Here is a 13,885-nt window from a genome sequence, read left to right as displayed (position 1 = left end):
AGCTCACTACATCCCACCTTGGTGGAGTGGATGGAAGGCCTGGAGAATAGACAAGGGAGAGCTGGGTTCTCTTGCTTCTCAGTGGGCCTTTGGCAAAAGAAACCAGACAGAACAAGCAGTCCTCACTTAGTCCCCTTGCCGTTCGCTGTTGCCAAGGGAGCGGTGGTGTTACAATTAGCAGGGGTATATTAATAACCGAAAGGGCTTGGCTTTCAGACACAGTCCTGGATTGTTTCCCAAACCGTCTGACACAGTCTGACAGTCATCTCTGCCTGCTGGATACTGCCTTCTTCGTCAATTCTAGCTACCCACCCCTCCTGAGATCCGAGAGGAAAGCTGATATCATCATACATCTCAACTACTGCGCAGGTTCCCAGATAAAGGCAAGTGATGGGAAATGATAATAGCATATGATGAATAGGTATGATGAAGCGGAACGAGGGCTAATCTGGAGTCACAGGTTCTGAGTTCAAATCCCAGTTCCTTCTTGGGCAAGAAAACAGAAACAAAAATAAATTTCTATTTAAATAGAACTTTTTTTTAAATTTTGAGAATTTCCCAGTACATGAAAATTCTACGTCTTAGAAGGGAAAAACATCATGGTGTGTGACCTTGGGCACGTTACTTATATTCCCTGATCGGTAAAATGAGGAACTGGCTAGAGGAAATGACCTAAGTCCCTCTCAACTGCAGATCTTTGATCCTATGAATGAGAACTCACTCTCCTCTCGTGTTTTAAGTTTTCCAAAAATCTTTCCTCACACCACTGTGAGGGAGGTCCTGCCTGTGTGCTGTGGAAAGAATACTGAGCCTGGAATTGAAGGCCCCTAGGTTCAAATCTTTCCTTGTGTACCTAGCTTGCCACCTGTGGGACCTTGGACAAATCACTTAACACCCCTGGGCTTCAGCTTTCTCAACTGTCGATCAAGTGAGAGGATTGGACTATATGACCTTTAAGGCCCCTTCCAGCTGGAAGACTACTCATGATCCATGTGCCCCCATTTTATAGATGAGGAGGTAACTAGGTAGTTCAGTGGATAGAGCACGGTACCTGAGTTCAAATCTGATCTCGCTAGCTGTGTGATCCTGGGCGAGTCACTTAACCTCTGTTTGCCTTAACCAACTGAAGAAGAAAATGGCAAACCACTCCAGTAGCTTTGCCAACAAAATCCCACACGGGGTGATGAAGAGTCGGGCGTAACTAAACCAGAACAACGACATAGATGAGGAAGCTATGACCCTGAGGAATGAGAAATGAAGGGGCTGCAAACAGTCTCACAGGTGGAAAGTATCAGGGCTGGAATTTGAACACCAAGGCATAGAATCACAGATTTAGAGCTAGCAGGGACTTCGGAGACCATCATACACTCCAACACCTTCTCTTTAAAATGAGGCTCAGAGAGGTTAAATAAAATTGCCCAAATATCTGACTCCAAGTCCAGAAGAGAAGGTGCTCTATTTTTACATTTCAATCAGGTCAGCCTAAAACAGATTCTGCCTGTACAGATTCACACTAAATCCTTGGTCTGAGCCAAGAGTTTTGGATTCTCTTCTGAAATTGATTCACTGGGGCATGTAATTTCTTTCTTTCTTTTTTCCTTTCTTTCTTTCTTCCTTTCTTCCTTCCTTCCTTCCTTCCTTCCTTCCTTCCTTTCTTTCTTTCCTTCTTTCTTTCTTTCTTTCAGGGGGCCACCTGGGAAAACATATGAGCTCTGAGCTGGGAAGACATAATATTCTCTGGAATCCTAGACCAAGAGAGGCAGAAACTTTGTTGTTTTCTGTGAATAACATGAGCTCAGCCATCCCAATGACTAAGGAGGCATCCAGCTGCCAATCACATTCATTGAAACATCTGGACTAGAATTTTAATCAACTCCATTAATAGACTCTTATCCTAGACACCGATCTGAGCCTACTGCATTTGGAAGTTCTCCCACAGCTTGTGCTGAAGAAAAAAATTTAATAATTAAGAAAATAAATAGATCTTGATTCTAAAGCTTTATACCCCTTAAGGGCACCACAGTGTCTTCATTTTAAAATAAGGGAGAAAAGCTTATACAAAATTACCACCCCCCCAAAAAAAAGAATGTTACAGATTTCATATTTATTTTGAGTACTTTTCATTTATTCAACCAATATTTATTAAGTATCTCCTAGTGCCAGGTACTAGTGAAGATACCAGATGTATAAGGCATAGTCCCTACCCTCAAGAATCATAGGGTCACATATGTACAAAAATATTTATAGAAGATCTTTTTGTGGTAGCAAGGAACTGGAAATTGAGGGGATGCCCATCATTTGGGGAATGGCTGAAAAAGTTGTGGTCTATGAATGTAATGGAATACTATAGTACTATAAGAAATGGTGAGTAGGCGGTCCTCAGAAAGACCTGGAAATACATATGAACTGATGCTGAGTGAAATAAGCAGAACCAGGAGAGCATTGTACACAATTACAGACACATTGTGGGGTGAATAACTTTGATAGACTTGGCTCTTCTCAGCAATGTAAGGATCTAAGACAACTCCAAAAGACTAATGATGGAAAATGCTATCCACATCCAGAGAAAGAACTTTGGAGTCTGCTACTTGCTCTCTCTTTTTTGTTTTATTTTGTTTCTTTTTTCTCACGCCTCCTCCCATTGGTTCTAATTCTTCTTTACAACCTGACTAATGTGAAAATATGTTTAATATGAATGCAAATGTAGAGCCTGTATTAGATTGTATGCTGTCTTGGGAAGGAGGGCAGGAAAGGAAAGGAGAGAAAATTTAAAACTCAAAATCTTGTGGAAGTGAATGTTGAAAACTAAAAATAAATGAATTAATTTTTTTAAAAAAGAAGAAATTTGGGAGGCACTTGACATATCAAATAGTTATAAAACTTCATAAAAATAAAATAGATCATATTTTAACCAAAAAAAAAGAATGATAGGGTCAGGGGCAGCTAGGTGGTGCAGTGGATAGAATGCCAGTCCTGGAGTCAGGAGGATCTGAGTTCAAATCCGGCCTCAGACTCTTACTGTGTCACTTACTTATGTGACCCTGGGCAAGTCACTTAACCCCAACTGTCTCACAAAAACAAGCAAAAAAAAAAAAGAATCAGAGGGTCATAGAGCTAGAGTTTGAAGGGACCACAGAGGTCATTCAGTCCAATCCACTTATTTTACCAATGAGGAAAATGAAACTCAGATAATTGAAGTAATTTAAGGTCACATAGGAAGTGAGCATCAGAAGTAAGATTTGAACCCAGGACCTCTGAATCTCTAACCAATGCTCTTTCTAATAGTGCTTAATAAATGCTTATTAACAAATTGAGTTGTCTGTATGCTGGTTATATTATCAAAACCATAAAGTCTTGTGGTAGCAAGAGGGTACTTAGAATTATCTTTCCCTTATGAAAACAGGGAATTTCCTTTCTAAGTCCTTGATCTGATTTTCCCCCCTCCGGTAAAATGGAGTCTGATAAGATAATTTTCCTAAAAAATGCCATTAAGTATGTTGCATTGCGGTTTAAAATAACTAATGTGTTCTGGAGGAAAAAAAATTCATCTTTGAATTTAAGTTTTTTATTAGATTTGAGTGGATACAAGATAGTTTGTTTCTTTGTGGATGAATTGTGGAAAGGGATCAGGTGGGAAATGTATTTTGGAGAGCTATGAATGTCCGAATAACAAAAAGAAATATAATCGAGGTAAAAAAAATTGATAGGGTGGTAATTGACTAATTATAGTTGGCATGGATGTAGGGCTTTGAGGATTGTAAAGTGCTTTATATACATTATCACATTTAATCCTCACAATAAACCCATGAACTCATTACTACAGATGGTGTGGTTCTCATGTTTACAGAGGAGGAAAGTCAGGCTCAGAGAAGCAAGGGTGGTGTTGCAGGGGAGATAAGACATACATACAAAGAGCTGATAGAAGTATGGATGTGATAAGTCCAGGAGAAATACAAAGGGCTAAAAACTATAATCATAGTTTCTATTTTTACAGTGCTTTGGGGAGGCTGCATTGAAAATGCTTTCATTCAAGTTACCTGGGGAAGGGGTTTTTCAGCCTAGCCTTCTTTCCTCTGGCTCTTCTTTCTGAAAATAATGTGACCAGAACCATTTGGGGGAACTAAGTTTGTTTGTTCCACGTTGAAAAATGTGAACTTGGGTCCAAGAGGGGCTCTTGGGCATTTCTTGTAGCAGAATCCTGTAAGGTCTGTTGCACTGGCAGCCCATTTAAACAACCAGTGCACGTTCAATGTCTACTATGTACCGGGCACAGTTAGGTGCTAGGAATACAGAGACAAACGTGAAACAAGACCCTGCCCTCAAATATTTAGCTAACATTTATATAGCACTTTAAAAGTTTATATGGGGAAACTGAGGCTGAGAAAGATTAAGTGACTTGCTCAGGGTCATACAGCTAGTAAGTGCCTGGAGATGGATTTGAACTCAGGTCTTCTTGACTCCAGTTTCAGTGCCCCATCCTCTGTACCACCTAGCTGTCAGTCAACTGCCTCAGTTTCCTCAACTGTAAAATGGAGATGATAGGAGCACCTACCCACAGAATTATTGGGAAGAACAAATGATGTGTTTGTAAAGCACTTAACACAATGCCAGGCACATTGTAAGTGCCTGATAAATGCTTTTACCCTTTTCTTTTCCTTGTTCCCCAATTAAGGCGCCTAGAGTCCTGCCAGGGAAAATAATGTGTACATTGGATCAGGAAGAAGGATTGGACTAGGGAGTTTATTAGTAGAAGGAACTCTTCATTGATGAGGAAATACCCTCTACTATGCAGGTTGGCATTTTCTCTGCAATTTAGGGTGTTAGGGTGTTGTCCTCAACATTGAGAGGTTAATGACCCACCTGAGGTCATATAAATACTCTGTGTCAGAGGAAGGACTTTAGACCTAGGTCTTCCCAGCTTCCACACCAGCCCTTTATTCACTACACCATGCAACCTAAAACGTACATATGACATAATGTATATATAGGCATATATAAAAGAAATACAAGATAATTGGAGGGGGAGGGGAAAGAAGGCATTGCCACGTAAAGAAGATCGGGAAAGGCTTCCTGTAGGAGAGGTGGCACTTGAGCTGAGCCTGGGAGGAATATTCGGGGCAGCTGGGTGGCACAGTGGGAAGAGCACAGGCCCTAGAGTCAAGAGGACCTGAGGTCAAACTCAGCCTCAGACACTTACTAGCCATGTGACCCTGGACAAGTCACTTAGATTGCCTCCAAAAAAAAAATCTTCCCTTCCCGCCCTGCCCCCGAAATAAACTAGGGATTCTAAGAAGCAAAGTCACGTGAGGAGCAAATCTCCATCCAGGTGAGCATAGTCCCTGTTAAGACTCACGTTTTCTCCTGTGATATTCTTTTTCTAGCCCCTAAAACAGACCTGTGAGTACTGCGATGTGCAGAATATACCCTTCCCCAAATACAACATAAAAGAAGAAAATGAGGAGACCCTAAAGGAGTGTTACCTGTTGGAACCTGATGAGGATGACCCAGATGCCCCAATAGTACTGTTCTTTCCACTCATCAATGGCTCCTTCCAAAAGTACAAAGCCCCAGGTAAGCCACTGTTCCTTTCCAAATCACCCCAGGCTTGGTCCCAAGGACACTGATGGCCCTTTGAATGAGAGCTCTAGAAACAGGAAGTCCTTTCATAGAGCCTACGGGATCCTCTGAGCTAACATAGTTCTTTGGTTAGAAAAAGGATAGACTGTTGGCTATAAAGGCCACACACTAGAGCTTTTAACCAGGGCAACCAGGGCTCTTCCCCATGGTATTAGAATGTAGGGGGGGCATTAATAGTATTTGATCAGAAGCCCAGAAACAACTGAGCTTAGCACCTAGTTAGCAAGAATAATTAGCGAAAACGGGAAGCTTGTCCGTTAAATTTCTTAATGAATTTAATTTTTAAAATAAAATAAAATAGGAAGTTTGGTATTTCCTCCTACACCCAAGTAGAGTCATACCCCAGGGGAGCTCCTCCTTGGCCTGGCAGCAACCTCTGTCTCCAGGCAAGTCCTCCCCACCAAAGGTGTTGATGTGCTGCTGCTCTATCTCCTTGTCCTAGAATGGTTGAGGCAGTTAGATAACAGTGGAGACAGGGAGCCAAGAAGCCCTGAATTCCCATCCTGCCTCAGACTTAATATTTGTGTGACCATACATAATTCACTTAACCTTTCTCCACCTTTGTTACCTCATCTGTAAAATGAGATTGACAGTTGAACCTGCCTCCCAGGATTATTGCAAGGACGAGCTCTAAATGCTAACTCTTATCAGTGTAGCCCTACACAGAAGATGCTTGCTTATGGTAAGGCGATAAAGCCATCTAACCCTCACTTCTTCAGCCCTATTGGTCTATGTCCAGTTGGTGGAACAGACCAAGAGCACAATCAATGAAGGGCAGCATCTTCTCAGGAACTTACTCTAGGCAGGAGTGAGGAACCTGCAGCCTCAAGGCCACATGTAGCCCTCTAAGTCTTCAAGTGTGGCCCTTTGACTGAATCCAAGCTTCACAAAACAAATCCCTTTAATAAAAGGATTAGTTCTATAAAACTTGGACTCAGTCAAAAGGCCTCGAGGCCCCAGATTCCACACCCCTGGAGCACTGAGAAGTAAAATTATTTGTTCAAGGTCACAGTCAGTAGGTTTCAGAGCAGGACTTAAACCCAAGTCTTCCTGGCTTTGAAGCCAGTTCTCTGTCTACCACACCTAACACATACATAAAAGGTAAAAAAAGAATCTTGTGATCAGAAAGAACCCCAAGAGTGATCACCAGCTTGGGAATTCCAAGGAGAACCTGCAAGGGGAGTAGGAACCAGTGTGGGAAGGTCAGACTGCAGACCAGGAAATGCTATAAACCAAACCCTTTCCTCGATTGGATTGCTCCTTATTTGGAAGGATTGATTCCAAATGCTCCACCAACATTGGAATGTTCCCAATCCTTAGGAGGGATATAGGTCAGAGGTCAGCAGAATTTTGAGAGTGACTCCAGGCTTCCTTTGTTCTTCCCTTAGGTGTGGAGCGTAGCCCAGAAGAGATGGAGGATGGACATGTTGATATCTACAGCCACGATACTCCTTATGCCACCAAAGAGGTAACTTATACGGAATCTGCTTTTGACCGAATGGTAAACCTCTCCGAATACAACATCCTGAATAATGCAGACATGATCCTTCAAGGCTTACGCCTAGCTGTGGAAAGGAAGAAGCAGTCAAAGAAAGCATGTTCATCGTAAACATGGTGACCCTCACAGATGGCATTTCTGTCTCTTCCACCATCGCATCAGAATCCAATGCCAACTGATTAGTTGGTAGAGCATGTTCTCTCCCGGAGAGAAGGACACAATCAACCTGACTTGGACATGTACCTGCTACATATACTAGGGAGAAGGAGAGATGTGAGGGAAGAGAAGAGGCAGAAAATAATAAATTAGAGGGACATTGGGCTTTCATACCCCAGATGAAACCATTGGAATTTTCTTAATTTAAAAATTTTTTTTAAACTCTTCCTGAATAACTCCCTGAAATGAAGGGAGTACCGTTGCCACAGGTTCAGGCATGCCATCATCTGAGAAGGCTGAGGGCTGTGACAGGGAGCAAACCGCAGAACCAGAGCTTGTTTTAACTGAGAGGAAACTTGATTCAGTAGAAAAAAGAAAAAAAAGAGTATTGGAATCAGAAGACGTGAGCTCAAATCCTAGTTTGTCTGTATGTACATATATGTGGGTATATATACATATATAAATGACATATAGTCACACATACTATTTGTATGACTGTGGGCAAGTCATTTAACATCTCTAGTTGTAAAATGAGGAGAACTGAACTAAAAGATCATTCTTCCTCCATAAAGTACAGATAATGACTTCAGCCTCTTCTCTCTCTCATCTGCATAGATGTCCCAAGGAAAAGGGGGATGTGATCTGTAAAGCAGTTTTAAATTTCTCTGGAGAAAAATTAAATTTGTATTACTATGGTCATTTCTATTGGTCAGGATAATGACGATGTGTGTACGATAAAGCCATCTTGGCATCTTCGGTGACAAAGTCAAGCAGGACCAGATTTTAGTTTGTCACTGACCGTTCAGAATTAAAATGGTCTCTTGTTTACAATGAAACATTGTTTCATCAAGTAAGTGGGGCTCCCAGCATTGACATGTTAGCAAATGCTAGGCAAAGTTCAAGACATGTTTGGATTGCTGATTTTAAGGAATAGCATTTCTCAGGGATATAGCTTAGAAACTACGGTAAAGACCCCCAAGAACAGTTTGGACAAGCCTGTAAGCTGTGAAATCCCTGCAGTGGAGAATTCTGAGCCAAGTTCATGGAATGCCATTGACTCCACAGAATAGGTATTCTCGGGACCCAGAAGCCAAGGTCAACTGAAAGTGTACTCTTGGACTACTTGACTTTGGGTCTTCTTCCAACTCTACCTCTCTCCTTGCCATTCACAATCAGGTCACAGTTACTCTTATTCATCACGTAAGCACAATCTACTTAAATTGTTGAAGAGTGAGCCAAATTACACGGCCTGTGTGTGCTGAAGGTGAAAATACCAGGATCTTCAATTACCTTGAAGCTTATCTAATGAAACTTATATACGTATTATATCATATGAAAGTATCAATTCATTAATGGACTTTAATACTTAATTAAACTGATGGCCTAACAAGTGTATTTGGTTATTCTACTCTCCCTGTCTGACAACATAAGTGTTAGCCACATCCTCAACACTTTCACACCTGGATGACTACAATAGGCTACTAACTGGCCTCCTCACTGCCTTGTAGGCCTGGTCTCTCTCCTGAGTTCTAGTCCCAAATCACTATCTACCTATTGGACATTTCAAACTGGATGTCTTCTATGCATCTCCAACTTAACATGGCCAAGACTGAACTCATTATGTTCCCTATCACTCTTCTGAACTTCCTCATTTCCATTAAGGAGACTAGCATCCTTCCTGTGACTCAGGTGTGTAACCTCGTTGTCATCCTTGACTCTTTACTCTCTCTTACCTTTGTATCTTTGAGGCAGCTGGTGGCTCAGTAGTTAGAGCACTGGGCCTGGAGTCAGGAAGACCTGAGTTCAAATCTAGCCTCAAACACTTCTTAGCTGTGTGACCCTGGGCAAGTCATTTAACTTCTGGTTGCCTAACAAAATGGATCCACTAGAGAAGGAAATGGCAAACCATTCCAGTATCTTTGCCAAGAAAAGCCCAAATGGGGCCACAAAAGTTCATATATGACTGAAAAACAGCAACTCTTGTATCCACTCGGTTATCAAATCTTGTCATTCCTATCTCCTAGCATCTATCTGTTGTTCTCTACCCCCATAGCTACCACCCTAGTTCGAGCTCTTATCACTCCTCGCTTGGACTATTACAATAGCCTCTTAATAGTCTCCCTTCCTTAAGTCCTCTCTCTCCAACGTGTCTTCCACGTGGCTGCCAAAGAGATCTGTCCTCAAACACAGGTCACTCCTGCTTAGGAGATTGTCATGATTCCCTATGGCCTCCAAGATCAAATATTAACTCCTCCGTCTGGCTTTTAAAGCCCTTTACAACCTAGTGGTAAACCTACCTTCTTCCTATTCCACACACATAGTACTCCATCTCCTCTTTCCTTTGCATTTATACTGCATGGCTATCCCCATGGGGCAGCTAGATAGCACAGTGGATAGAGCACCCCCTGGAGTCAGCAAAATCTGAGTTTAAATGCAGCCTCAGATGCTTACTAGCTATGTGACCCTGGGCAAATCATTTAACCCCTATTTGCCTCAGTTCCTCATCTATAAAATGGGGACACACTGGAGAAGGAAATGAAAACCCACTCGGGTATCTTTGCCAAGAGAACCCCATGGAGAAGTCCATGGGATCACAAAGAGTTGGACATAACACAACAACAATTCCCCATGCCTGGAAGATGTTTTTCCCATCTCTTAGAATTCCTTGTTTCCTTCAAGGTTCATCTCAGTACCACTTTCCACATGAGGACTTTACTGATACTTACAGGGGTTAGTAGTTTCATTGCCAAAAAAGTACACATGTATGTGTGTACAGATATAGATATAGGTATAGATATAGATATATAGATATGTACACACACATACATATATCCCTGCTCTTAAGATGCTTATGTTCTAATGGGTAAAGAAAACACACAAAAGGGAGCTAAAATGTTGGGGGTGGGAGTGGGGAAGGCACCAGGTACAGGAAATTATTATATATGTGTATATGTGTGTATGCACACATACCCACACATGCATGCATACATACATGTATACATATATTCACACACACACACACATATATATATATACATGTGTGTACTTACGTATGTACATGTTCAATAGCCATTCCGCAATAGGTAAATCATCAAAGCATATGAACAGGCACTTTTCTTTTTTTCTTTTTCAAATTAAATTTATTTATTTAGTTTTAGTTTTCAACACTCACTTTTATAAGATTTTGAGTTCTAAATTTTCTCCCCTCCCTTTCCCCCCCCCAAGATGGCATGCAATCTGATGTAGTCTATATACGTACAATCATATTAAACATATTTCCACATTAGTCATGTTGTGAAAGAAGAATCAGAACAAAAGGGAAAAACCATGAGAAAGAAAAAAAGAGAAAGAAAATGCTATGCTTCAGTCTGCATTCAGACTCCACAGTTCTTTCTCTGGATGTGAATAACATTTTCCATCATGAGTCTTTTGGAATTGTCTTAGATCATTGCATTGCTGAGGAGAGCTAAGGCTATCAAAATTAGTGATTGCATAATGTTGCTGTTACTGTGTACAATGTTTTCCTGGTTTTGCTCACTTCACTCAGCTTCAGTACATTTAAGTCTTTCCAGGTTTTTCTGAAATCTGCCTGCTCATTGTTTCTCATGGAACAATAGTATTCCATTACATCCATATACCACGACTTGTTCAGCCATTCCCCAATGGATGGGCATCTCCTCAATTTCCAGTTCTTTGCCATGAACAGTCACTTTTCAAAGAAAGAAATTCAAGGCATCACCAATCACCTGGGAGGTGATTAGCGAATTAGAGAAATTGTATGAAAGCAGCTCTGAGATTCCACTTCATATCTATCAAGTGATAATCGTTTAACATCAATTTAGTAACTTCAATAGGGGCCAGAGCCTGAACTAACTAATCAACCAGAGGAAAAGTTTGGACCTAACAACTTCTTTGTCCTCTGAGCAAACTCAGAGAATACCTCTTCCTATGTCAACAAGCCCAGATGGGGCTGACTTAAGAACACTCTTTCCTCTGTTCATGGCCATTAAGGATGAGACCCTTAACCTGAAACACTATTTTGAATAATGGGACTTTTCCTTATCTCAGTATTTTATGGACATATACTCTGTTATGGTATGTTAATGATAAAGAAAATACAGATGTCCTGGATCATAATTTCAATGGACATTTTGTCAACTCTCTCATCTTATTGTATTTACCACCTATCCAATTAAGAAATTCCTTTCTTATACTGTGATTAAACATATATGGAGATCATAAATTTTGAGTGACACAGACATGCTGAGTTGGGACTGTCCTGAAATGCATTGAAGCCTTCTCATTCTTTTGTTCAGACAGTCAGAACTTAAGCTCTGGCTCCTTGTAGGTACAAGTAAGCTAGGTTCACTAGCTTTAAGGGAATAAACAATATGAATTTACATATCACCTAGCTTGTTTGCCTCCTTTAACTAAACTTTCAGGTCGACACAAGGCAGGAATGGCAAAAGAGCAAAGTGATGAATGTTGGGGGTGCTGTGGGAAAACAGATACCCTTTCCAGACATTCTGGAAAGCAGTTCGGAACTATGTCCAGCAAGTTCCCAAGCTCTGGAAACCCTCTGATTTAGGTTTACCAAAGAAATTGAAGAAAGAGGAAAAGGATCTATATGTACAGAAATACAGTAGATCTTTTCATAGGAGCCCCAGATTGAAAACTAGGGTGGTAGCTTCCTATTGGGGAAAGGCCAAACAAACTGGTATATTAATATTTTGGAATATTATTATGCCACAAGAAATTATAAAATGGACAACTTCAGAGGTACCTGGGAAGACTTATGAACTGATGCAGAGAAAAATGAACTAGAGAACAATTTATATAATAATAACAATCGTTCTGGAGCCTCCATTGTGTAGAGAGGCCAAAACCCATCTGCCTTCATTCCTCTCCTGGCCCTGTTCTTTCCTGACTTTTTCTTTACTTTAAAACCTTTCCCCATCTACTGCTGCCTCATTCTGGTACCTGGGGCCTCCTAGCTCTGGAGCAGCCTACCATACCTATAGACTCAACAATGACTATCCCTCCTCAAGGCCTTCTCCCATTGGTGAGCCCAGGTTGGACTGCCTTCATACCCCTCCTAGCCCTTTTTCTAACAGTCTCTGGACTTTAAAAATCACATCTCACACCTGGTACCAGTCTCCCTTTCCCCCACTTCTTAGCTCCCTTTTGGTGCTTTCTTTTCCCATTAGAATGTAAGCTTCTTGAGGACAAGGACAGCCTATCTTTTTGTTTGTTTTTGTATCCCCAGGGCTTAGCATAGTGCCTAATAAATAGTAAGCACTCAATAAATGCTTATTTCCTTCCTTCCTCTATAATGGAGAAAAACAACTTTGAAATACTTTAGAATTCTAATCAATGCCACAACAAAAGGCAAGTCCAAAAGAATGATGGAACTGGATACTCACAAGAAAAAGAAAGTTTTCCCTATTTATGGTGAGTTTTCCAAATGCTCTTATTTACATTAGACATTATGCTTTTAGTTTATTATTTGACTAATTTGGAAACGTTTCACATGATTGCACATGTATAACCTATATCTGATTGCTTACTGGTTCAAGGAGAAGGGAGGGGAAGGAGGGAGGGAAGGGGAAATAGAATTGGGAACTCATAACTTACAAAAACCCCAAATGTTAAAAAATTATTTTAACATATAATGGGATAAATAAAATATTACATATCAAAAACAGTTTATTATTTTTTTATTTTTCAAGTCCCCAGCTTGAACAAATGTTTTTTAAATTGAAAATCAAATACCTCAATACATAACTACATAGTCTCACAAAACAAATCCTCACCTTGTGATGTCTAAAAATGTATGTCTCTGTATTTTTAGTTCTTCACTTAGCTTGAAGAAGGTAAGAGGCGTTTATTAGTCTACTCCCAATAGATACAAAATTACCTTGAGAATAATGGCCAAACATTCTCCAACAAGGCCACACTGTGGGAGCTGGTATGTTAGTATGACAAACGAGAAATGGAAATGGTTAGGGGTTTTGGACCTTGGACAGAATATCAAACGTGAATGTTGAAAGTTCCTCATTTTTGAACTTACTAAATATTTTAAAAGAGAAGCAAGCTGTACACAATAGAGATCTTCAGTTTTATCTTCAATTCTTTTTTTCTGTTCTACTATGTATTTAGAAAGTTCATTTTATTTGGTGTAAAGTTTGAAATATAAAACTAGAAAAAAAAGTTCCTGCTTTGACATCTATAATAGGTCTAGGATGGATTGTTGTTTTTAATCTAGAAAAGAGGAGGCTATACAGTACCAACAATGAACAATTTCCCAGTATCATAGAGGTCTAAGCAAGAAAAAATTAGATGACAGTGAGAGAATTTTGTGTTTAGTCATTTTCAGTGTTGTCCAACTGGGACCCCATTTGGGGTTTTCTTGGCAAAGATACTGGAGTGGTTTGCCATTTTCTTCTCCAGCTCATTTTACAGATGAGGACACTGAGGCAAACAAGGTTAAGTGACTTGTCCAGGCTCACACAAGCAGTTAAGTGTCTGAGGCTGGATACGAACTCAGGTCTTCCTGACTCCATGCCCAGCCCTCTATCCACTGTGCCACCTAAC

At 40.6% G+C, this 13,885-nt stretch overlaps 1 protein-coding gene across 2 annotated transcripts in view; it reads left to right on the top strand.

Moving 5' to 3' along the window:
* PLA2G4E (phospholipase A2 group IVE) overlaps positions 1-7,634 on the top strand; it is a 144,051-nt gene extending 136,417 nt beyond the window's left edge. For both annotated transcript variants that reach the window (XM_036736285.1, XM_036736286.1), the window contains exons 18-20: positions 217-383; positions 5,382-5,571; positions 7,026-7,634. In XM_036736285.1, the coding sequence (XP_036592180.1) occupies positions 217-383; positions 5,382-5,571; positions 7,026-7,246 (578 nt within the window). In that variant the 3' untranslated portion in view covers positions 7,247-7,634. The remainder of the gene's footprint in view (positions 1-216; positions 384-5,381; positions 5,572-7,025) is intronic.
* Positions 7,635-13,885: the final 6,251 nt, after the last annotated feature.

The sequence above is a fragment of the Trichosurus vulpecula genome, chromosome 8, assembly GCF_011100635.1.
Source record: "Trichosurus vulpecula isolate mTriVul1 chromosome 8, mTriVul1.pri, whole genome shotgun sequence".
NCBI lineage: Eukaryota > Metazoa > Chordata > Mammalia > Diprotodontia > Phalangeridae > Trichosurus > Trichosurus vulpecula.
Note: the sequence above shows the minus strand (reverse complement) of the source record. Positions and strands in the feature narration are given on the sequence as shown.